We start from the raw sequence: 26,032 nt of genomic DNA on the forward strand, positions 1-26,032 counted from the left end.
TTGCCATAAAATTGGAAATGTACAAATACAAATAGTAGCAGTTATGTCTTCACTTACCAAGTATTGTTCATTTGCATCAAACAAAATAGTCTTTGATAATTCTGAGAGTAGCTCCATGTCAAGAGCTAAACTGGAGTTGTCAATTATGGGAAGAATCTCCTGCCAACTATCAAAAGCAGATTTCTCACACATCATTTCAGGGTAAAAGGCACAACAAGCAGTTGAGTTTCCCACAGCCAAAACATTCTGATTAGATGCCAAGACTGACTCCAGCTTATGTTTCTCATATTCAAACCTTGTCATAAGCATCTACAATGAAATTCAACCAGTCAAAAATGAAACAACATAAAAACGGAAACAAAATTCTTAGAAGACATTTGAAAGCAAACCTGATACATTTCCTCCAATTGTTCAACAATGTGGGTATCATCTTGATCACATCTTGTAAAATATGATGACATGCAAACACCTAAACAAAAATAATGAGATCATTCAGATAACCAAATAAGTACCAATTACCATAAAAGAAGAAACAAGGCATATATATATATATATATATATGTAGAGAACATTGATGTGGGCCCCACAGCTGTGGCTCCACTCTGTCCGTAGGGTAGAATGTATCTAGTCACAGCTGTGGTTATTTTTCTGTTCTGTTATTTCTAGTTTCAGTTTTATATTGTTTGTTATTTGTTAGCAGTTATGATGTAAACACCAAGGGCAGATATGTCCTTTCATGTAACTAGCATAACCTATATAATATTAACTTAAAGTGGCGGCGGCAGAATATTGACATTCTGTTCTTCTTCTCAAAATCTGTGTTCTGCTCTTTCACCACTCTTTCTTCTACTTCTTATTCACTTTCTCTTCTCATTGAACCTGAAATCTCTTAGTGGTCAAGACTGAATAGCAGTCTTGAAAATCTACATGGTATCAGAGCCAAGTTAGGGTTTTTCATGTGAGTCTAATACCAGCCGACCACATGAGAATTCCCTAGGACTGAAAGCTGAAGAGGAGGAGTTCGCAAACTGATTCTTGGAGATCGCCAGAGGTGCTAGCAGCTGTTGGAAACTTGCTAGGGTTGCAAAGTGTTGGTGGTCAGGAAGGATCAGATAAGACTAGGGTTCAGGTAACCCTAGAAGGCAGCAAACTAATTTTTCCTTGTAAGTTGTTTACTTTTTAAGAGAAGTTCTATCAGAGAAGATAGGTTGGACCTATCTGGAGGGGAAGGCCGAACCATTCTAATTCTTTCTCTCTTCGATTCACTAGGGTTTTACAACAAACCTTGGTTGAACTGTGTTTCTCTCTACTCTAGGGTTTGAAAGTGATTTGCGGCAAGCCCTAGTGTTTGATTGAACCCTGTGATCTACCTAGAGCTACTCTTAAGTTTATTGGTAGGTCCAATCAGATTCTAGGGTTTCTTATTAACCCTACTACAAGCTCATCTATACAGTTTGGACTATGCGACTGAATTGCTTCCTTTCAGAACTGATTAAAACCCTACTGCAAGCTCATCTATATAGTTTGGACTGTGCGACTGAATTGCTTCCTTTCAAGACTGATTAAAACCCTAACTTTCCCTAGCATATCAGTTTTTTTTTAAAGATGTTCTCAGAGTTGTAAGGGAGTTAGAGATCTACGGACAGCTACTGCTGTGTTGGCTAGTTGGTTTCAAATCAGAATTATTCCGGTTTTGTGCACATACACTGAGAATACAGATCAGGCCTATACTGTTTTGATTGTGATTGGTGATTCAAGTGCTTTTTTGAGACTTGACAGAAATGGAGTCTAAAATTCAAGCAGAAGACAGTCTTGGGAACATCAGTTATGGTGGTATTTCTGAGATGGGTGGTCAGATTACGACCGTAAAGTTTGATGGATCAAACTATTTAGAATGGGCCCAATCAGCCATGATGGCTATTGGTGGAAGAGGTAAATTAGGGTATCTCCTGGGAGATATGAAAGAACCTTCCAAGGGAGACCCGACATATACCAAGTGGATGCAAGAAAACTACTTGGTTATGACATGGCTGTGTAATTCTATGCAGCCTCAGATTAGCAGGAATTATTTGTGGGCAAAGACAGCTAAGGAGATATGGGATGTTATGAAAGAAACTTACTCCCAACCCCTTAATGTTGCCAGAGCATATGAATTGAAATGTGAAGTGAACACCCTTAAACAAAGAGAGAAACGGGTGTCGGTTTACTTCTCTACCTTGAAGTCCCTATGGCACGAGATTGATCACTTAGAGACTCTTGAGTGGGAGAGTCCCAAAGATGCTCAGACCCATAGAAAGCACATTGAGACAAACAAAGTGTTTGAGTTCCTGGCGGGACTGAACTCAGAATATGATATTGTGAGGCAGCAGATTTTGACTAGAGACAGTGTGACTCTCTCTCAGGCTAACTCATTTGTACACAGTGAAGAGACCAGAAGGAAGGTTATGATGCAACCCACATCAGCCTTTGTAGCGGCTACACCAAAATCAGGAGGTGATTCAGAGAAGGACAGGAGGAAGGAAGACAAGAAAGATGTAGTATATGAACATTGTAAGAAACCCAAACATACAAAAGAGACATGTTGGAAACTGTATCCCCACTTGGTTCCTGTGAAGTTAAGAAACAAGAAGGGCACTGCTCATGTAGCCATGAACACTAATTCAGCATCCTCATCTAGCACAAAAGGAACATCTTTGGAGACCTTAGCTACAGTTCGGGCTGCCCTAATACAGCTAGAAAAGGAGGTTGGAAATTCAGCTCCGCCACCGCAGCCTCCATCAGCCCCTGTCACATCTGCCTTCACCCATTCAAGTACTCGAGCTTCAGCCTATCATGCCTCAGCTCCAGGTACTACTAAACCTTGTTGGGTAATAGACTCAGGTGCATTTGATCACATGACTAGCTTGCCTTCATTGTTTACTACTTACCATTTGTCTTCTGGTAGGGATAAAGTATCTATTGTTGATGGCTCCCTGGTTCCTATTTCTGGGAAGGGTGACATCAAGCTTTCAGATACTATCTCCCTATCATCTGTTTTGCATGTTCCTAAGCTTGATACTAACCTTCTTTCGGTCAGTAGTATTACCAAGCATATGAACTGCTCAGTAACCTTCTTCCCTGACCGATGCGTTTTTCAGGACTTAGAGACGCAGAAGGTGATTGAGACTGGCCGTGAGACGAATGGGATCTATCTGCTCGAGGAGCGGTTCCATCAGGGAGAGTCAGTACAGAAGTTGTCTTTTGTTTCTCAAAGTGTGAGTCCGGTTACGCTTTGGCATAACCGATTAGGTCATTTGTCTTTTCGATCTTTACAGAGTCTGTTTCCTACTTTATTTGAGTCTATTGAGTTGTCTCAGCTGCGGTGTGAAAGTTGTGAGTTTGCTAAGCATTGTAGAAAGCCTTATTTATTGAGTAATAAAATGAGTGATAATTCTTTTGATATTGTGCATACTGACGTTTGGGGCCTTATCATATCCCTTCCATGGGTGGGTACAGATACTTTTTGTTATTTGTTGATGACCATACCCGTTTTTCTTGGGTTTATCTCATGCGTTCACGAGATGAGGTACCTTCCCTGACCCAAAATTTTCACCAAATGATCCTAACCCAATTTGATGCCAAGATCAAAGTTCTCAGATCTGATAATGCAAAGGAATACTTTGCTAAATCATTGACGTCTTATCTTCTTCATCATGGGGTTATCCACCAGAGTTCTTGCCCTCATACACCTCAGCAGAATGGAGTTGCCGAGAGGAAGAATAGGCACATTTTGGAAGTGGCTAGAAGCCTCATGTTTACTTCCAATGTCCCTATTCGCTTCTGGGGGGATGCTATCCTCACGGCAGTATACTTTATTAATCAGGTCCCTTCCAGGGTCCTTGATATGCGATCTCCTTTTTCGCTTCTACACCCACGTGAGGACTTGTTTTCTACTCCCCTTAAGACGTTTGGTTGCACTTGCTTTGTTCAGCCTCCAAATGCATCTTCCTTGGTTATGCACAAACTTAAAAGGGTTATTGCTGTTATGATCCTGTCTCCGGGAGGAAGTTTGTCTCCATGGATGTCACTTTCTTTGAGGGGACACCCTATTATCCTCGGGTTGCCCCTCAGGGGGAGAGTAGTGAGAGTGGGGGTTTGAGTTCTTGTCTTCAGGAGGAGAGCAGTGAGAGTGGGGCAGTTCCTTTACCTATTCCATTGGGTGATGAGAGCTGCAATGGTGAGGGTGGTCAGAGGGATCAGCAGTTGAGGGTTTATCACAGGCGGTGTAGGCAAGTTGATCCTGATCATCAACAGTCCAGACTAGCTCCAATCTCATCTGCAGCTCCAGGTCCAGATACTTCAGTCCCAGAGCCCACATAGACTTTCCCTACAGTTGATCTTGACCTTCCAATTGTAGTCCGTAAAGGGAAACGACATTGTACCACATCCACAACCCACTGTATTTCCCATTTTTTATCCTATGATCGCCTATCTCCTACCTACAGGTCCTACCTTAGCTCCATTTCCAATGTCTCTATTCCAAGAACAGTGCAAGAAGCCCTATCCGTCCCTGAATGGAAAGATGCAATGCAAGTTGAGATGGATGCCCTGTTGAAAAACAACACCTGGGAGGTAGTTGATTTGCCAAAAGGAAAGAAACCAGTTGGATGCAGATGGGTATTTACGGTGAAGCATAATGCAGATGGATCTATTGAGAGGTATAAAGCTCGGTTAATTGCAAGAGGGTTTACACAGACTTATGGCATAGATTACTTGGAGACATTTGCACCGGTAGCCAAGATGACTACTATTCGAGTTCTATTGTCCCTTGCAGCAAGTCACACTTGGCCTATATACCAAATGGACGTGAAAAATGCCTTTTTGAATGGAGATCTATAGGAAGAAGTTTACATGCATTTGCCTCCTGGATTCTATGATGCAGAAATAGGTAAGAAGGTATGCCGGCTCAACAAGGCTTTGTATGGTTTGAAACAGTCACCTAGGGCTTGGTTCGATAGATTCAGACTAGCACTTGTGAAGTTTGGATATGTACAGGCCCAATCAAATCATACCCTATTCATCAAGAGGGTGGAGTCCTCCTTGACACTACTGGCTGTATATGTTGATGATATTGTGGTCACATGGAATCATAGCCATGAGATTGAGTCTCTTGAACAGCTTCTTCACCAAGAATTTGAGGTGAAGGACCTTGGTGTACTCTGATATTTTTTGGGTATTGAGGTTGCTAGATCCAAACAGGGGATCTTTATATCTCAGAGGAAATATGTCCTAAACCTGTTGGCAGAAACTGGAAAGTTAGGTGTCAAGCCTGCAGATACACCAATTGAACAGAATCACAGGATTGTGTCGAGAGTGGGGAGCTTCTTGAAGACAAAGTTATGTTCCAGCAACTGGTAGGAAAACTCCTATATCTCTGCCTCACTCGGCCAGATATTACTTATGTTGTTAGTGTTGTCAGCCAGTACATGCATTCTCCTAGAACCACACATCTTCTTGCGGTAGAAAGAATCTTAGCCTAATTGAAGAGATGTCCAGGTAAGGGTATACTTTTCAAGAACAACAATCACATGAAGGTGGAGGTCTATACTGATGAAGATTGGGCTGGGAGTGTTGATGACAGAAGGTCTACCTCAAGATATTGTGCCCTTGTGAGAGGAAACCTTGTCTCCTGGAGAAGTAAGAAACAAAGTGTTGTCTCCCAGTCAAGTGCTGAAGCAGAATACAGGTCCATGGCCAATGGAGTGGCTGAAATCCTATGGCTAAGATTTCTACTTGAGGAGTTGGGTATTGAGTATGAGAAGCCCCTGATGTTGTACTGTAATAATCAATCCGCCATTAATATAGCACATAATCCAGTACAGCATGACAGAACCAAACACATTGAAGTTGATCGCCATTTTGTGCGAGAGAGGGTCTCATCTCAAGAAATATGCCTCCCTTACATCACATCCAGTATGCAACTAGCAGACATCCTCACTAAAACCATATCAAGAAAGAAGCTAGAGGCAGATCTATCCAAGTTGGGAATGATGAACATATACTCCCAACTTGAGGGGGAGTGTAGAGAACATTGATGTGCGCCCCACAACTATGGTCCCACTCTGTCCATAGGGTAGAATGTATCTAGTCACAGCTGTGGTTATTTTGCTATTCTATTATTTCTAGTTTCAGTTTTATATTGTTTGTTATTTGTTAGCAGTTATGATGTAAACACCAAGGGCAGATATGTCCTTTCATGTAACTAGCAAAACCTATATATATTAACTTAAAGTGGTGGCGGCAGAATATTGACATTCTGTTCTTCTCCTCAAAATCTGTGTTCTACTGCTCTTTCACCACTCTTTCTTCTACTTCTTCTTCACTTCTCTTCTCATCGAACCTGAAATCTCTTAGTGGTCAAGACTGAATAGCAGTCTAGAAACTCTACAATATATATGAATGTATTATAAACAACATAACAGTATAAGTACCGATGCCCAGAAACTACCTTGCATTGTCAATGATCGGAGTTCCCTATCAGATGCTACGACCCCCACAGAACAATCATTCCCTGACAATGGTTGATATTCTTAAAAACAAGATAAAATGAATAATGCTCTAATGCATTTTCATAGTTGATCAACCAAAAGTAAGAGAATAAAACTAATAAGAATACCAGGACAAGGTTGTTTGCATAAGGTTTTCTTCGGTGGCCAAACCAATTCACAGAAACGCAAAAGCTGCTGTTGTTTAGCATATATCTTGGCAGAGGCTGGCAAAAGTGGATGACCTCCATGAACCCAAAGCATTGACTTGGGCAAATGAAAACTCCAAGATGACACCATAACCAGATTTTTGCTCTCCTGCAGCACCAGAAATAATGTTACATGTATAACTTGGGCATAAAAGGAAGAAGTCCATAACAAGATATTATAGCTATTGTACCATTAAAGTTCTAACAGCCTTTGGGAAGAAACTCTTCAATTTTGTTGCATCCTTTTCCAGAGCATGCCAAGATATTAGCAAATATTCAATGCGGCAATAGCTAATGCCCTTCCAGAATAACATGTGATCATCTAGAAGGCTAGTATAAATTTGGAACAATAGGTCAAAAGAAGGAGAAAGAACAATTACATTCAGAACCTCTTTTTCCAACTCTCTTAGGGCCTCCAGTACAGGTATGAAACAATGAGTTTCTTCCCTGTAGTCATACTCACTTTCATCTTTCCACTGTTGAAGACTAAGCTGTAGCAATCCCCAGCACTGAATACCATTATAGAGATGCCCATTCAACATTTTTGATGCAGTTAATTCTACCAACTCCAATGAAAGTATTGGAAAGAGTTTTGCATCTAGACCTACTTGGTATTGAGAAAAAAGCTCCCTCCGGCAACCAATGATATAATTCCAAATAGGATGTTTGATTTCTTTTTCTAGTAAGCCTAGGAAAGATTTAAAAAAGTGGCAGTATGGGTTCACCTTGGAACTATACCAGCTAAGCCAGAGAATATACAGCTTAAGGTCAGTTTCAAATGCCTGTTCAATCATCCAGTTGGCAGCAAAAAGAAGCATCTTATTGGTCAATGCTAAGTCAAATTTTTCCGTGCTAACATTACAGATCAATTGATCTGAAGTAGTAGGAAATAGAATGTGATTTAACATCTGCAAAGGAATCAAAGATGGGAACAATTGCTTCTTATCAAACAATGAAGTCCCTATATAACCAGAAGCATTCTGGTTACTGTCAATATATAATTCATAAGCAGCACACTGAGCCCCCAGGGACTCCAGATACATGCAGTTTTGTCGGACACATGCTTCTCTTGAGGACAATATAAAATTCTTTAAGCACAGAGGGCTTGGCCACCCTCCTGGAAAGGACAGAGAGCGTCCTGAAAGTGTGTGAAATTTAGAAAGTCTAGTAGCTGACAAGCAAGATAACTTGCCATGCATAACAATGTCTCTTCCTTCAGCTTCACCTAAGGAGGATAGGTAAGTATGCTCCCAACTAAGATGGAGGCTCCACATAGGCCTATTTCCAATCAAGAGAAGCTGCTGGAATAATTGGACCCAGCGTGAAAGCTCAAGAAGTGTAATATGAACACCTAAGCACAAGCCTGCATCCCTGGCATAAATATGAGCCTCAGCCATTGAATCAACCATTTCACTGATTGGGATCCCTGACAGAACTAGAAACCGCTTTATATCTTGTAGGTCAGATCCCTTAGAGTCATAGTCACCATGCCTTTCAAGTAGCCAATTTGGTTGCATCATGAATATCTCAACTCCTCTATTCCGCATTGCTCTGGAGATTTCTCCATACCTTGGGTTCACAGTCAGGAACATGCGGAACTTGGAATGGGGCTGTAGTACAAGAGGCCTACCATCCACGAGACCACACTCGTTAACAGTGATTGATCCCCCTGGCTCCACAAGAGAGTTGATCCTATCAAGAACCTAAGTGACGGTACACAAAGATGAAGATTTAGATAAATAAAAAAGTAATCAGCAAACAGGTAATAACAGTAAAATGACAACTCGAAGCTATTAAAGGTAGGAAAGATCTGCATACCGTAGGATTGCATAAATTTGCATTGTCCAGAACAACCCACTCCCCACACTCTATAGCCTTTATAAGTACCCCTGTGACCCATTCAAACTTTGCTGAAAATCGCTGTTTATTGCAACACTCTTGCAGGTTTAGGATAATCTTCATAGTCTTACTCAAGTCCTTGTGTGTCCAAGATACTGGTAATTGATATTTTTCCAAATCCAGGTTCATCTGTTCAATGATGTGGACCAACGAATCCAGAAAAATGAAGGAACCATTAGAAATATCTGCATATCCAGAAGTGGAACTTGAAGAAAGATACCCATTTATTCTGGATGATAAATCTAGCCACTTGGATATTAAATCTTTACGCTCAATTATAAATGCCTCCTTTGATGATTCCAAATAAACATTGCAGTATTCACCAATGTACTGCTCAATTTGTGCAATAACACAGCGAAAATTGCGAAAAGCGTTGTATTGCTCAAAACACCCAAGCAATTCAGAAATATCAGTTGCAGATGAAAGATTTAATTCATTAAGCGCATTTCCAGTGAGCTGGGCAAGTAACCTAACAATTGAAGTTTTACCAGATGATGATGGACCAACCAAAATGCACAACCATTGATTCTGTACACAGTGTAAAGCAGCTTCCAAGCTATTACAAATTCCAGGCAATAATTTAAGTTCATGTTTCAATGATTTATATGGCTGAAAATGGTTTCTTTCAACAACTGTATTCCCAACAACTAAGTAATTAGGATTAATTTGTACTCGTGGATAAGGATTTATAGATGGTTTCACTCCAAACACCTCTTCATATAGTTGTATGACTTCTTTACGATCAGCTTCCGTACGCATCCTTTGAATGTACACAACACTAAGAAAGCAATCAAGCTTTGATGCATCAGGTGCACCTACAATTAGATTGCTTAACGTTAAAGACCTGGCATTATAAAAATAAGAAAAAGAAGGTAATAAACAAGATTGCATTATACCTTCTATGATATGGCATGACCGAATGACATCTCGCAGATTAAACTCCCAGGGTGAACCATCCTGACCATACTTGCCAGATAACATTGTGTCTTCATAGAGTTGCTTATTAAAGAAAATTAATTTTGATAACAAAGATTTTGGGATTGATGGATGAAGTGAACTGCAGATGAAAAGGTAGTCATCCTCAACTAACTCATCCACATAAACCTACAAATATGAGCATGTAAAATTAGGTTACCAATTATGTCCAACACATGTGTTAAGCTGAACCCTTAAAACATAAAGTAGTAATACTGAGATATATATAAAACAGAGGTATCATTGTAATATTACTGCTTTTTACTATTGAGTATAATCAACTTACATGGGTCATTCAACCAAAAGTTTATTCCAATCAACCCCTCAAGTCTCTCTTCTTCTCATCTCATTCTTCTTTTGTTCTCTCCTCCTTTCTTCTTCTTCATATAATAAAACTACAAAAACCTAGTTAGCATAGTTGTCAAGGTGTCAAATAGACACCTTGCTTAAATGCCTTGTTTATGGAAACAAAACACCCATCTAGGTTACTACGAACCCACCTAGGTGATAAAAATGACAAGCCAAGCAAATTATGCAATGCCATTCACATTGTGATCTGGGTGACCAGAGTTCAAATCTTGGAAGCAGTCTCTGTATGTGCAGGGGTAAGGCTGTGTACACCTGTCCCTCCCCAGACCCCACATTGGCAGGAGCCTTGTGCACTGGGCTGCCCTTTATATATTGTTTATACTTCGTTTAAAATTTTACTATCGAAATATAAAGGACCCAAAAGAGGAAATATACAATATAAAGAGGGGTCAGCTACATGAATCCTGTTTTTCCGTGCCATATCCATTGTCAAATTATGGGTGCTTAAATCATTTCTTTCTTTCTTTTTGATAAGTAGTGCTTAAATCAGTTTTTACTACTTCCACCTAAGCCTTTTTTTGGTCTGTAACAGATTACTTCTAGTGTTTTGCTTGGAGAAAGACATCTGGTAGAGAAAAAGGTTTTTTTTTGTTTGAGGAATGTAAAGGAGGAGTTCTGAAGTTTGAAGAGAAAGGGAGATCGACAGTTGATGGGGCAACCATGCAGTGACAAGACCAGGCTGGAGCAGTGTTTGGAAAAGAAACAGGAACTTCTTTTCAATTGAGAAGAAAGTTAATAGTAAAGGATATTTTTTGAGGTTGGATGAAGCGATGGCAGATTGTAGGAGACAGGTTGTTTGCTTTCCAGAAGGGAGGAATAGTCAGGGTTGGGCCGTAGCTGCTGAGGTGTTGCAGGAGTTTGAAGGTGTTGCTTGAAAAAGGAAAAGAGGATGAGGAAGGTATTTTGGACACCACTGATGATAAGGAAGAAGCTTTGGAAAGGACTGAGGGAGATTGGGGAGAGCAAAGCGATATGTGGTGGAAGAAGAGTGGAGAGACTATTTTGACTTCGTGGAGATGTATTGAAAGTAGTCACAGAAAAGGGGGAGAGCAGACAGGAAGTAAAGGAAACGAGGGATGTGGAAGAGCTGTTGGGGAACAGAAGAGGAAAAGGGGATAGAGGTTCAGCAGAGGAGAATGGAGGGGAGAAAGAATTAGGGATTGAAGGAGGGGAAAACGAGCATGAAGGAGGCAAGATTGGAGGTGAGGTTAGACCATATAAAAGGGAAAAATATAGAACCTTTCCCTTAGAGGAGAACAGAGAGGAGGGTTGAAAGCGGATTTAAGGGGGGAAAGTGAGGGTGAACCAATGATTGATAAGACCCATAAGGTAGAGAAGACTTGTGACACCAAGAAAGTCATGAAAATGGGAGTGAAAGTCAGCAAAATTCTGGGTCCATTTTTCCTAGGAGGGGAGGAGTTTGTAAAGTAACAAATTACTTCTGATGGGTGCTGTAGATAAAATGCTCATGAAAAAACCACCTCAGTCTACTCACTGAATTAGATAAAAAGTCATATTCAAATCAATGGTAGAGGGGATTTAATTTAACATGCCCAAATGAAAGCTTTAGTTCAAAGTGAACAGTAGTAGCGGGTTGCTATTAGAAATACTAATTAGCATTTAGCCATGGTGCCATGGTAGGAAATAGTAAACTGAGCACCAAGAATGGAAATGATAATGATAATCTTCTTTGTAAATACTGTAAGAAACCTTGATAACTAACAAAACATGTTACAGGGATAGCAATCAAGGTTCAAGAAGGGCAAGAAGCAGTGTAGGTTGACACAAATATGATTGCATCAATAGAACTACTGATTCATGCTACAGCAAGGTTCAACTAGTGGTGTCATGGTATCATTACTTCTGTGTACTCTCCAACCAATGTTGTTGCCACTATCTCTTTTGCACACTCAGCTGACCATGCCTCTTGTGACACTACCTCTTCTGGTATCATGGTATCTACTCCTTCCCAGGTCATTAACTTATGAGCTTATGACCATATGACTGGTAATATAAACTCTCGTTTCTTCTTATCATCCCTTTCAACCTTCCCATTGCTCTTCTCAAACATCCAAACTGGGAAGCATCAAGTCAACCTACTAGTACAATATTCATTTGCCAATGCATATGTAAAAGCCTTTTAATCTAAAAGGCATTACTCAATATTGGTACAAGCTATCTGGGATCTCGGACAGGTGGACTGATACTGACAGGACTGACCTACCTTTGACACTTTTTTCTTTGCACAGACTCTCTCAGACTCAAACCAATGTTCTCATGTTTTTCAGCCCTAGTTTTTACCATTACACCAACCAATGGCCCCTGAGTAATTTTCTAATCTTGTCAGTTAATTTTCTCAACCGGTGTTTAGAAAACCTGACCTGCCAACCTATCGGAACAGATGAACTGTGACCCAGGGCATTGGCTGGTTCTGCCACAGACTAAAAACTGAATTGATAGAAAATCGGTCAAAACTGGCTGACCAGCTGTTTATCCGGAGAAATTGCTAGACTTGAACTCATGACATTTTATTTGTGTATTACCTTGTTACCGTTGATCCATTTATTTATTTGTGCTCATTTATGCCTCTTTAAACTTTAACGCATATATCGCTTTAATTCACATGTATTTTAAAGAAAATCTGAGTGGAGAGGTTTGAACTCTAGTCATTTGATTTAAAAACTAAGGAATTAGCCATCTTTCCACGACATTCAAGACTGATGGAGACGCTTGAACTCTTTACACCTCCAGTTTGACCACAGTTTAACCTCTGACCCTTGAACTTCTCCCTTTTCAGGTTCTATGCCTGGTCCAGTTCTCTGAATATTGTTCTCAACATCCTCACCTCCATAAAACTCATTTTATGGGGCTTGTTAATTACTGACCAACACTCTTGCTTCAACCAAACACCTACACTAGAACAAAGGCCAGAGAAAAACCATAGAGAACAAAAAAGCCCAGGAATACAGCCGAATTGTTTAGATACCAGAAATACTTATGAATCTCACCTTAGTGAAGCGATTGAGAAAGGACTTTGGAAGACCTTTCCTGCCTCCACCCTGAGAAGAAGGATTTTGACACGCAAAAACTCTGAAAGTTGGTGGGCACTTAAAAGTACACCCAAGCTCTGGAATAAAAACCTCAGCACGATGGTCTAGAATAGCATTCAAACCCTGACAAAAATGAATCTTCACTATTAGTCATATATGGCTTCAAAATAAAATGCACACTTAAAAACTTCAAATAAAAGTGGTTACACAACAGGTAGTGCCCTTGCTGCCTTGCCTCTAAGACAGATTGTGGAGCAAGATTAAGTTCATCCAACAGAACCCAACTTCCATCCTTCAGAGCCTGTAGAGTGATTAACCAAAAAGGATATCCTCAGAGTGAAATTCCATAAAAAGATAAAGAAGCTAATGTTAAATAAGTAAGACACTTCAACCTGCAGAAGAATTCCATCAGACCATGCAAATTTAATTCCTTCTTCACTTTCAGTGGGCAAGTCTGAACCCAATAAGTCCATCATGTCAGTCTGCAAAGATTGATATTTTCAATAAATAAAAAGCATAAAAAATAAGAAAAGAGTAAAGTAGTAAACTGGTAAACCTGCAAATTACCAAACCTGCTCTGAAAGGTTTATTCGGACAACTTTATGCCCAGAAAACTTCCCAAGCGCAACAACTAGACTTGTTTTTCCAACACCTGGGCTACCTTCAAGTAAAACTAAAAGTGTGGACACAGATAAAGATGTCAGAAAACAATAAAATAAAGTCAATCAAGAAAAAAAAAGCCTTCAATGCTTACATACCAGGCTTTGGAAGTTGCATTGCACGCAATACACGCATGGCGTTTCTTCGAGTAGTTGGTGCCAGAAACTCAAATCCATTAGGCTTACAGTCCCCATTACCTAGAAGCAGATAATTGAAAACTAAGTTAACATTGAAATGGATATGGAGAGTAGGAACTCCTTCCAAAATAGCTTTCTTCCTTTGGACATCCATCTTAGACAGGATTTCCACAATAGACCACCTGGAGTTGGATAATTATTTCTGCCTATGTGGATCAATGGAAGAATCTGTTCCCCACTTCTTGATATTCTATGATAGTCTTACAGCATTTGACTCATTTCTTAAGGTTGTTTGGATGTAATTGGGTATTCCCAAAGGGCTTAATGTCATCGTTCTCCTATTGGGCCTGAAAGGTCTGAGTAGAAGAGATAATGTTCTATGGAAATTATCTCCTTTAGCAATCTGTGGGTCTCTACTGACAGAGAGCAACAGCAGAACATTTCTGGCGTATCCTATCAACAAATTCATTTACTTAGAGAGAGAGAGAGAGAGAATAAATTTTTATAAGTTCACTGATATAAAAGAGACATGCTAAGAAGAAATAACGTTCTTTATTACAGTTACAAAGATCATTGCTCAGACTAATAAGAGGACAAATTCCAAAATCTACTTGGTGTAGCTTGACCTCTAGATCAATCAGTTCACTGATAAACACAAAGTACACGACTCAATTAAACTTGGTAATTTGGAGGCAGTGTGATCATTCTCCATGTAGGCTGTACAAGAGCTGGTCAGAGAGGAAGGAAGCCTCAGAGGCATTCAGTAGCAAAGAGGAAACAAAGGGGGTGAGAAACAGGAAAGTGGTAAGAGTGGTCAAGGGCGGAAGGTTGTTCATAACTATATAGTTGGTCTGCAGTTTCATAAAAAAAAAATAAGGTTGTTCATAGGACTTGTACACAGTGAATTAGGAATATGTTGTCTAGCAAAACAAACAAGACACATATCCAATGTTAGCACCCATCAGCTATCCCCAATCATTCAGCCCATGGTTTTCAAGGCACCAAGGCGAGGGTAGGCAACCGGGGGGGGGGGGGGGGGGCACCTTGTCGCCTAGGCGATGGATTTTTTTTATGTAGAAAACATAGATAAAAAAAATATATGAGCTGAACCCTTATTTTTGTTATAGGAAAAGAAGAAAAGAAAAGAAAAGTAGTAGTAGTAGTAGAAGAAGAAGAAGAAGAAGAAAATGTGTTGATTAGACAAAATTTTAAGTTCTTCCGTACTTATTGGTTCAAGTTTTAAGGTCTTTGAGGGTTCATTACAGTGTTTAGAAATGTTTGTATTGATTAAACCCTAACAAATAAGAAAATAACAAAAAGAAATTAGTATATAAACACACGGATTTCTTTGCCTTATCAAATGAAGGATAAGCTACCATATTCAACTTTTTATGTTCCAAAAGAGTCCAATAGTGCTGAACTAAGATGATATGATTTCTTTTAGTTGTAAAGAGAAATATTATTTTGCTTTTGAAGTCTTCTAATATTCTGATGATACAACCTAAATTGAGGTGTGACAATCAAATATCCCTAATTCATGCCACAAAACAAGAGGTCTATTCTTAGTGAACATGTCAATTTCAGATTGCACTTCAGACAAGTTGATTGCACCTCTACCTAATGATACAAGATTGCGCCTCTTTAAAAACAGTTCTATAGACAAACTCATTATGTTAATTTAAGCTATTAAATTCCTTGTATACTTGAAAAAATACAATAATTACCTTTTGAAATGTAGAATGCATCTATACCAAAGAGGTGGTCCAGGCTGACATTACTATTGAACAAGATATCTTCTGAAGCACTTCCATGATCACCCCACCCATAATTTTCCATTTTGGATAATTTTGAATAATCCAAACCAGCATTTCCTATCTGTTCCAATGAAGATAGCATTATTTAGTTATGAGGGTCAACTATACCATGGCAGGTTCTTTCCAAGTCAAAAAGACATTTAGTTACAAAAGAATATGAAGAATAAATAGGAAGCAAAATGACTTTCTATGCATTCAAGAATGGAAAAAGGAAGCACCTTTTTGTATTAAAATCAGTATCAAATGCATTAAAAATAAACAAAAAAAAGCACATTTGCATGCACTAATATGATAGAAGCAAGAAAAAAAAACAAATAACCTTAGAAACAAGTAGGAGAAAAATCCAAGCCCTGCCAACTCTAGTGCTGTACAAGAACCAGTATACAACTATACAAGAAGCCCCAAAACAACTGACCATAATAAATCAACCCAAATACACCTCTACTGCTTCCTCTTATACTTAGGACTATTCCTTTCACTGCCACTATAACACCCCCCCATCCCCCCAAAAAAAAGATTCTTTATTCTTTCCAATCCAGGGATAAAGAAATTTTGACTAGAGGAACCGAGAATTTTTTGTGTCTAGCTATCTATATGGTAAGGTTGGAAGTCTCATTATGTGAGGATCTTATAGGGGTGACAAGCAAGCAAGGTTTTCTTTTTTTTTTATCAGTAAATATGTGTTTTATTAAAATTCAGATTCAGATTGTAAACGTTTTGTACAATTTGATGATGGGACTGTTGATCCCTTTTCCTCACTATATTTATCCCTCATTACAATGTAGCCCAAAGTAATTGTTGTCTCAATGCCCCTTGTTTTGCTAATCCATCAGCTAGCCCATTTGCACTTCTACGGACCCATTTAAATTCAGCCTCAACCTCCTTGACAATTTTCTCCACTTCCCTAATCACATGTTTAAACGTCCATGGCATGTGGCTGCTATTTGTTGCCCATGAAATTACTACTTTTGAATCCCCTTCCACTTCAACATGTCTGCATCCTAGTTGTTTGGCTAGCTTTAACCCTTGTAGTAATGCCAGTAGCTCAGCCTTCAGCAAGTTTCCGTTGCCAATCAGCCCTGAGAACATACCCAATATCCTCCTGTCAAGGTTTCTTAACATTCCTCCTATTCCTGAGATGCCTGGATTTCCATATGAGCACCCGTCAAAATTCAGCTTTACTTTATTGCCTTCAGGTGGTTTCCACTCCAGCCTCATTTTATCTCTTACTTTCGAAGATTGTGCTACTTCGGACCATGTTCTTAGAATATCTTCAACTGAGAAGACTTGAAAGCAATCCAAGAGTTTTACCCAATGGGCTACTTTCACTTTGATATTATTAATCACTTCCTCTACTGTTCTACTTTTTTTCCAGGAAGATTCTGTTGTTTCTCTCTTCCCATATTACCCAACAAATTGTTGCCATTGTTGCTTTCCACATTACCATCCCTCTTTTCTTTCTCTGTCTCAAGAAATCATGGTTGAAGAGTCTTGCCACATCTTGAGGGGGAGCCCACCTGCAGCCAAAGAGAGTACAAAAGAAATCCCAAATTCGATGCACAAAAGAACAAGATATCGTTAAATGAGAAAGGGTCTCGCCACTTTCCTTACACAGTGAACATAAGTGAGAGCAGCATATCACAAGTGTTTACCTTACCAAGGAATACTTCCAAACAAAAAGGTTGGCTCTTCGGGGGAATAGGCTTGCACCAGATTTCTTTCACAGGGAAGGTCCCACCTAGAGAGTTGGGGGAAGCAAGTACTTTGAAGAAAGAGGAGCAAGAAAAGAGGCCGTCTGGAGAGCCTACCCAGATTCTTGAATCTTCCAATGAAGGGTCCAGTTGGATTTGCCCTAAGAGGTTCAGCAAACGGGTAAGGATTCACACTCATTCTCCCTTAGTGCCCTTCTAAAGCCTAAATTCTAGTTCATACCAGTTGGACACAAAAATCCTAACATGGATATAGCTTTCCCCTTAAGGTTAGATAATGCAAAGAGATCAGGAAATTTATCTTTTAGTGGGGTTTCCCCTACCCATAGATCTTCCCAAAACAGAATTCTATTACCTTGTCCCACATCATACCAGATGAAATTGAGGAAAGTAGGGTAGATTTCATGAATTGCTTTCCAAGGAGCAGCCGAAGACCTGTGAGGGGAAACTTTGCATCCCAGCCATTTCCAGCCACCCCATGAATGCTCTCAATCACTTTGTGCCACAATTTGTCACCCTCAAATGGAAACCTCCAAAGCCACTTACCTAGTAGAGTTGTGTTCCTTAAAAGGATGTTTCCAATTCCCAAACCCCCTTGCTCCTTGGGTTTACTAACCTGCTCCCACTTGATCAAGTTATCCTTCCCCTTCCTCTCCTGGGTCCCATAGGAAATCTCTCATATACTTTTCTAGGCAGTTTGCTACCTTAGAAGGGATTCTAAAAGTTGAAAGGAAGTACGTGGGGAGGTTTGCCAGAGTGGCTCTAATCAAGGTTATTCTTCCACCCAACGAAATGTAATTCCTCTTCCAAAGGGCTAACTTCCTATCAAACCTTTCTATCACGGGTTTCCAGTAACCAACTAACTTGGGGTTTCCTCCTAAGGGTAAACCTAGGTAACTAATAGGCCAGCTTCTAATCTCACACCCCAAAATTTTTGCAAATCTTGTTAGTTCCCCTTCCTCCAAATTGACCCCTACAATTCCACTTTTGGTCCAATTTATCCTCAGTCCTGTCACTCCCACAAAATTATTCAGCAGCACCTTCAAATTTTCCACCAACTCCTCATTGTTTCCTTCACAAAAAAATATGGTGGCATCTACAAATTGGAGATGGGTAACAATCACTCGGTTTCTACCTACCCTCCACCCTCTGATGAGGCCTTGAGCATCAGCCTTTGCCACTATTCTACTTAACACTTCTGCCACTAAGGTAAACAAGAATGGGGATAGGGGGTCACCTTGCCTAATTCCTCTCCTAGTCGGGAAGAAGTCCTTTGCTGTGCCATTGATTAGGATTGAGTAGTGAGCTGAACTTAAAAGCATCCTTTGATCCAAGCCCTCCATCTAACTTTGAATCCGAATCTTTCTAAAACTTTTAGGAGGACATCCCAATTAACCAAGTCATAGGCTTTTTCTAGATCTACCTTACAAACCAGCCCCTTTTCTCTACCCTTTCTTCTTTCCCCTACACATCCATTAGCCACCAAGATTTGATCCACAATCTGCCTTCCTTCTACAAAAGCTCCTTGAAAAGGAGAGATGATCGAGGGTAAAGATTTTGCAAACACTCCCAATGAGACTTATTGGTCTAAAGTCTTTGGGGGTTTTGGCCTCCCTCTTCTTTGGAATCAAAGTGATAAATGTGGCATTTGCTCTTGGTGATACCTCCCCTTTGGAGAAAAATTCATTAAAGACTTCCAGGATGTCCGATTTTACCATATCCCAACACTCTTGATAGAAGGCCATGGAGAAGCCATCCGGCCCAAGGGCTTTAGATCTGTCCATTGAAAAAAAAAATAGCTTCCTTGATTTCTTGCAGGGAAAATCTCCTTTCTAGGACACGAGATTGTTCTTCTGACAAAATATCACCTTCCATCTCTGGCAATTCTAGCAACACTCCCTGTGGGCTTGAGAAAATTTCTTTAAAATGATATACAAAACTCCTTGTAATCCCCTGGCTTTCTCTTACCACTTGTCCCTCTTCCTCCACACTCAAGAGTAAACTCTTCTTTCTCCTTCCCATTGCAAGAGTGAAAAAACTTAGTGTTTCCATCCCCCTCTACAAGCCACTGACATCTTGATTTCTGTCTCCAACAAATCTCCTCCTTTCGTAGTATCTCTTCAAGTTTTTGCTTTTGATTCCATCTTTCCCCTCTTTCTTCTTCTAAAATGACTCTGAGAGCCTCTTTCCTGTCTAGCTCCTCAATCCTTTTCACCAAGATATCTTTTATTTCCTCTACCCTTCCAAAATGGGCTTTATTCCATTCTTTTATTTTTTTTTCTTTTAGCCTCTTTAGTTTTCTGGAGAAACCTACCATTTTAAACCTCCCCAAAGGTCTGAGTGTCTCCCACCACTTCTTTAGCCTAATCTTAAAGGTAGGGTCTTCGAACCACATGTTCTCAAATCTGAACGGAGAAGGGCCCCTCCCCCTGGGATTTCTTTCTCAATACAAATAGGGCAATGGTCCGAGGTTATCTAGGTAAGCCTCTTGCAATCAGGGATCCCCACAATTCTTCCCACTCTGGAGATAAGAGGAATCTGTCTAGTTTGGAGCAGGTTAGGGGGAATTGAAAATTTGACCAAGTATAATCTACCTAAAGCAAGGGGGGGGGGGGGGGTCTCTTAATCCCAGAGTCTATTAACCTATTGAACCTCCTCATGCTAGTAGTTAATCCCTGATTCGGATTGTTTGATTCCCCCGAATATTTGATGACATTAAAATCACCCTCCACACACCACATACCATTCCACAATCCCCTGATGGCACATAATTCCTCCCAGAAAGCCTTTCTCTGTAGGAATTAGGGTCATGTACATTTGTTAAAGTCCATTCTCTTCTGTCCAACCTTCTTTTAATTTTTAGGGAGATTGAATACCGGCCTATCAATTCTTCCACACATTCTGTTTCCTCATTTTTCCATATGGTCAGAATTCCCCCTAAAGCTCCCCATGAGGGTGTATATGACCAACTCAAACCCCAGGCTCCCAAATGCTACTTATCCACCTTCTATTCGGCTCTAATAATTTGGTTTCTTGAATCATGATCAAGTCTAGTTTTGTGACACCCCTGGGTTGGTACTTCTCAACACTCCCCTCTTCTTTTCTTCCCAATTTCCTCCTTTTCATAATTTATTCCACTCTTAAGCTTCTCAATCTCACTCATTTTCCTTTTCCTTTGCTTACTCTTTTTTCTCAGGTAGACTTTCTTTCTTTCTGCCTTTGTACCACCCACCCTATCTCCTTCTAACCCCTCCTTTCCCTCATGCCCATCTTCCTTTGACCCCTCCAGGGTTTCGTTCTAGGATTGCTTTGTCTGGTAGTGAATGGGTTTAGGCTAGCCTCAGCACTATCCAAACCTAGGGTTGGGTCAGCTACAACTTCCAAGACTAAAGATATAATCCTAGCCCTCTCCTCCTCTACTCCATCTCCCAATTGATTCTTTGGCTCCAAAATTGTGGCACATTGGATTGAGAGTTCCATGGTAGGTGGGGTTATGACAGGACCTGCACAAGTAGCCAAGACCAAATTAGAGACCTCTTTAGAAGGAAGCAAAGGAGAGGAAAAAGGAATAGGAGATAAAAGTGTGGGGGTTCCTTTGTTCGGCACATCCAAAACCTTCCTTCGATCAAAACCGGGCTGATTGAGAGTCCCTGGCAGGTAACACTGGGATAGCATCTAACTTTTGTTACTCTTGTGTATATGTGCTTCGGATAGTGTTGATATCCGAATCTCTATCTTGGATGTCCTAACGTTGTGTCTCCCTTGGTAATTCTCTTGGATCACTGGCAGCTACAACTAGGTCCGCCTTAGGGGATGAGGCAAGTCTTACCTCTATTTCTTGTTCTAGTGACAATACAGAGGTTCTAGAGGGTTCTTCAAACAGTAGAAGCGTCCCTAGTATCTCATCATTCCATAGATTATAAGTTTTAGTGGGTGAGACACTTCCAATGCTGCTTTAATCGTGCCAAACATCTTCTTGCCTTGGATCTTCCCAATCATCTACATCCTCAGAGTCTTCATGCTCGAACCTGTTAAACTTCGGGTTTGGCTTGTCTGGGGTTGTGGAATTTGTCTTCGCAACCAGCATCCATTTCCAGTTGCACTATGATCGGACGGATTTTACTCCAACGTCACCGCCGACTGCTTTCAGAGGGGTTCTGGACTCTGACCAAACGGATTTTACTCCAGCGTCACCGCCGACTACTTTCAGAGGGTTTCCGGAGATATTTTCCGCGAATGCAGCAATAGAGGAGGTAGCAGGGGTCGATTTGGACGATGATAGACCCCAGCAACCATCCTCAAACCTTTGGGCCGGCCTGAGCCCATGTGACTTTAAGTGGTCACGTGACCTATTTAAGTTGCCTGGTTCGACCAGTTTAGACCCTGGGTCCAGTTTTGGCGCACTTACAAAATTTGATCTTTTAATTCCACCCCCTCCAGCTGCCACATCAGCATAAGATGTTTTCTTAGTTCGATGATCTGAAATGAAACGCTCAGATTCTAATCCCTCTTTGGAATGCTGACCGTGAGCTTTCGAGATTACTGTCTGCCTGTTTGCCTTCTTGCAAAGACGGTCAGACTTCTCCTCCAAGCTTCTCCCATTTTTTACCTTTGCCACGTCATCGTCTTCTACCACTTGCAGGTGTCTACAAAGTCTCTCCCCTCCACCGACGACAGCAACCAAACAACCTCATGTGTGTCCCCTACCTCCAATCTCACTGTTCTCGGAATTGATTCTACTTTAACTCCCCCCAGTTTCAACGAAGCTGCTCTGATATTAGAGACATCCACTTCCTCCAGAACACCGCCGCACAGATCTGCGATTGTCTTGAATTTTACATGGGAGCCCTAGCACTTTGATGTTGAAGGTCTCTGTCTGATCTACACGATTCGCACTCGGACACCACTGACTGATCACCATTACTCCTTCAGCAGTCTAAATGGGATGAGCATGTATTTCTTCCACCCGAGTGTCTGCTTCTAGTTCTAGTAATGCCTTGTCTTCTTGAAATGGTCGAAGAACGAAGCTTCCGTCCACTTTAAGATTTCTTTTAATCTCCTATGCGACACATCCTCAGTTGCCTACTCTTTTGTTTGCAAGTATCACATATTTCTTACGCTAGTTCTGGTAATGCTTGGTCTTCCTTCCCTGCAACCTCCTTTTCACCAACTATATGCGATAGGTTTTCCAAAGCCTGGTTGGGTTGGATATTTGTTGGCCTATTTTCGTTTCTCCATAGGAACATCTGCAATTCCTTTATGAACAGCAACCACCCCTTCCCACTAGTTTGTATTGCTTTGCTTCAAATGACATTTCCTTTCTCCACCTTCCCACTACTTCAAACTCTTCCTCCATGACTTGGCAGCTCACAAGTCATCAGTTACATCAGCAAGCAAGGTTTTCTTCTTATTTCAATATGGTTTTGCATTGATTCTTGTCTATGTTGGGGGGTTTCCAATCAGCCTTGTAAATGCTTTTCATTCCAGGTGACCTTTCTGCTTAGGGTGTCAAAAGTCTTTAGGAATTTATTGTACTTCTTGGTGTATAGACCTTTCTCTAGCATGGCTCCTTTATTTTTTCTTGCCTCCACTCATTACCATACATCTTGTATCTTCTATCCAATAAAAGAAAAACAAGATTCTAATCGTAGCATTCCAATACATGGATTGCTAAAAGATCCAACCCTCTTGCTTATTGATTGACAATAAACAGTATAATCAGAAAAATGTACAAAGGAAGTTCATACAAGATTTACACAAGAAATTATCAAATACATAAAGAAATACTTACAGTTCAACATCTGAAATCATTATCTAATTCCATAAATAAACAAACTGTACATAGGAAGAGCATATCAACCAACATATGAAAAATGCCAAGCCACATAGAGCTACAACAAAAGAACCATAAAAAACCACAAAGCCCATAGCATGTACCATAAGTTAGCTTAGCTCTTTGGTTGCTAAAACTAACAACTGAAGCATCCAATGTAGATATTAAAAAAGGTTGCAAATGATCTACCACTTGCAATGGGGATCTGTGGACAACACCATTTCTATGATTTTCTTTTGGACAGGTACACCATTTCCATGATTTTCCTACTAAAACCAATGGAAAGTCTTTTGTCTTTTTTATTGGAAATGGTAAATTTCATTAATTTGAAAATTCCTATACAAGATACATTGGTCCAGTCCCTAATAGTAGGGAAACCGACCCCCAAAAGAAAAACTATTACAATTCATCCCAGAACAAGTCACTCCTGTTTGTGCCTTGTTTGGCTAAAGAATCAGCCAAACCATTTGTCTTCAAGAATAAAAAGCACTTCTCAACAAATACTTTCCTCTTCTAGGAGTAATGCTATTGCTCAAACTTGAGGCAAGCTGATTGTCATATGGAAAATGCAATAAGGAATCAATCAGCACCCTGAAAATATTGCTGGAGTATTCAGGCATTGGTGGAGAATTGAGAACAAATCTTTTCTGAGAAGAGATAAGGCATCATTTCAAGAACAAAAAAACCAAGACCAACCAGTGGCTGTATAACGGGAAGTACAAAGAAAACCATTTGAGGATACAAAAAAGATTTTCAAATTCCAAATGAGAACAGATGGTAGACGTAGATCCTTCTAAATCTAACTGTGCTGATGCCCAGGATAACAGTTTCCTCGTTGTTTGTTCTTTCCGGTTTTCTTGCACAGTTTCATACTTCTAGGGTTGTTTTTCATCTCGGTATTAGAGTAGGCTTGAGCTTGGCATGGCTCTCATGTGGTTATAGTCCAGCCGACTGCATGAGGGTGTTCTAGGGCTGGAAGTTTAGACACAATTGCCTGATTCTAATAGGTCATTGGAGAGTGCCCAAGACTCTATTCGCTTGGAAAATCCTGATTCTTCTACACTGTTACAAAGAACACACTCTGGTACGTCAATCACCATTCCCCTTCTAATCAGGTTGTCCTTTTGTGAGGATCTGGTTCAGGTAGGCCGACCAAACTTGCACCAGATAATGATCAAGGAAAATCCTTCTCTTCCTCTTGAGTCAATCAACCAATCATTCAGATCTCTTCTGAACAGAAGGTTCAAATGTGTTCCCCATTTTGGAACTGCACATAGTGAGCCACTTTTGCATCCTTATCAACTACAAAAGCAAAGAGTTCCGGGAATTCATTCTTTAAAGAATCCATTCCACACTAGCAATCCTTCCAAAATCTGACCCCAGTACCCCTCCCCACTTCAAACTTAACTTCTTTACTGAAATGACTGTAGTCCTTTTCAATTCCTTTGCAAACTGAGCAGCCATATGACTGATTTAATTCACCCAGGCCCCACCCCTCATTTCCACAAAGGACTGCCTTGTTGACCAAACCTCCAAAACAACTTGCCAAATAGTGCTTTATTCAGTTCTCTTGGTGTTCTCATACCCAAGCTGCCATACTTCTTTTGTTTACAACCCTTTCCCCAATTTAACAAGTGGAATTTCCTACCATCCTTCCAGCCTTTCCACAAGAACTCTCTCATTCTTTTCTCAATTGCTGAAGCCTTTCCAACTCGAATCGGGTAGACAGGTAATAAATAAACAGGAAGAGAAGATAATGTACTTTTTATTAAAGTGAGTTTGCCCCTAGTCAAACAGATATTCTGCCTTCCATCCAGCCAACCTTTTCTCTGTCCTCTCCGCGATTGGTTCCCAAATGGACTTAGCATTGCATTTGGCCCCAAAGAGTAGGGGTGAGCATTCGGTTTACTCGATTAAAAATTGAACCAAATAAACTGAAATTTTAAAAACCGAATTAAAAAATGAAAACCAAACCAAAACCAAATTATAGAAAAACCAAAATTTTTTGTTCAGTTTTCAGTTATTTCATTTAAAACCAAATTTCAATAATATATATTATGAAATTAAAGTTCATTATATTATATTAATATATTATATATTAAATACTGTGTATATTATATACTATATATTACATGTTATATAGCAAAGTTTGGCTAATTCAGAATTTTCAGTTAATCGAATTTCTTATTCTAAAAATCGAAACCAAAACCGAAATATTCAAAAAACGGAAATAACCAAACCAAATACTGAAACAATCAAACCAAAACCGAAATTTGCAGTTCAGTTTTTCGGTTTTTAACGAATAATGCCCATCCCCACGCAAGGACATTCCTAGATACCTTAAAAGGAACTTTTCCACTTCAAAATCCCAAAAATCTGCCCACAGTTGCACATTTTGTACCTCTCCTAGCTCACTTGTGTACATTCAGGTGTAAGCCAAAATCAACTACAAACCACCACAATAATGTGGTGTTGCCATCAAATAGTCCAGCTGCTCTCACAAGGCATTGCCAAAAAAAAAAAAAAGAAAAAAAAAAACTGAATCATCAGCAAACTATAACAAAGGAATCTCCAAATTACTCTCACCCACTGTAAAACCTTCCAAAATACCTGATACTGCTCTCAAAGTCAGTTTCCCCAAAACTTCCATCACACAAAGAAAAAGTAGGAAAGACAAGGGATCCCCTGCCTTAAACCTCTCGAGCTCCTGAAAGCCTTTGAAATGACCACAAGCCACACCATTAACCAAAACCGAAAAAGGAGTTGTAACACATACACTCATCCAATTCCCCCACCTAGAACTGAAGTTCATCCTCCTCAGGAATTAGGAAAAAAAATGGGCTAACTTTAAGA

General features: G+C 40.1%; 1 protein-coding gene across 3 annotated transcripts in view; it reads right to left on the reverse strand.

Moving 5' to 3' along the window:
• Positions 1-26,032, reverse strand: part of LOC148842253 (midasin-like protein) — a 99,926-nt gene that overhangs the window by 25,559 nt on the left and 48,335 nt on the right. For all 3 annotated transcript variants that reach the window (XM_088957146.1, XM_088957147.1, XM_088957145.1), the window contains exons 26-38: positions 15,548-15,698; positions 13,785-13,883; positions 13,599-13,699; positions 13,419-13,508; positions 13,262-13,327; positions 12,985-13,149; positions 9,529-9,736; positions 8,552-9,447; positions 6,925-8,436; positions 6,656-6,842; positions 6,488-6,550; positions 390-469; positions 58-309 (exon numbers count right to left, since the gene is read on the reverse strand). In XM_088957146.1, the coding sequence (XP_088813272.1) occupies positions 58-309; positions 390-469; positions 6,488-6,550; positions 6,656-6,842; positions 6,925-8,436; positions 8,552-9,447; positions 9,529-9,736; positions 12,985-13,149; positions 13,262-13,327; positions 13,419-13,508; positions 13,599-13,699; positions 13,785-13,883; positions 15,548-15,698 (3,870 nt within the window). The remainder of the gene's footprint in view (positions 1-57; positions 310-389; positions 470-6,487; positions 6,551-6,655; positions 6,843-6,924; positions 8,437-8,551; positions 9,448-9,528; positions 9,737-12,984; positions 13,150-13,261; positions 13,328-13,418; positions 13,509-13,598; positions 13,700-13,784; positions 13,884-15,547; positions 15,699-26,032) is intronic.

Source organism: Nelumbo lutea, chromosome 8 (genome assembly GCF_056320005.1).
Source record: "Nelumbo lutea isolate HS-2025 chromosome 8, American lotus-T2T, whole genome shotgun sequence".
Lineage (NCBI taxonomy): Eukaryota > Viridiplantae > Streptophyta > Magnoliopsida > Proteales > Nelumbonaceae > Nelumbo > Nelumbo lutea.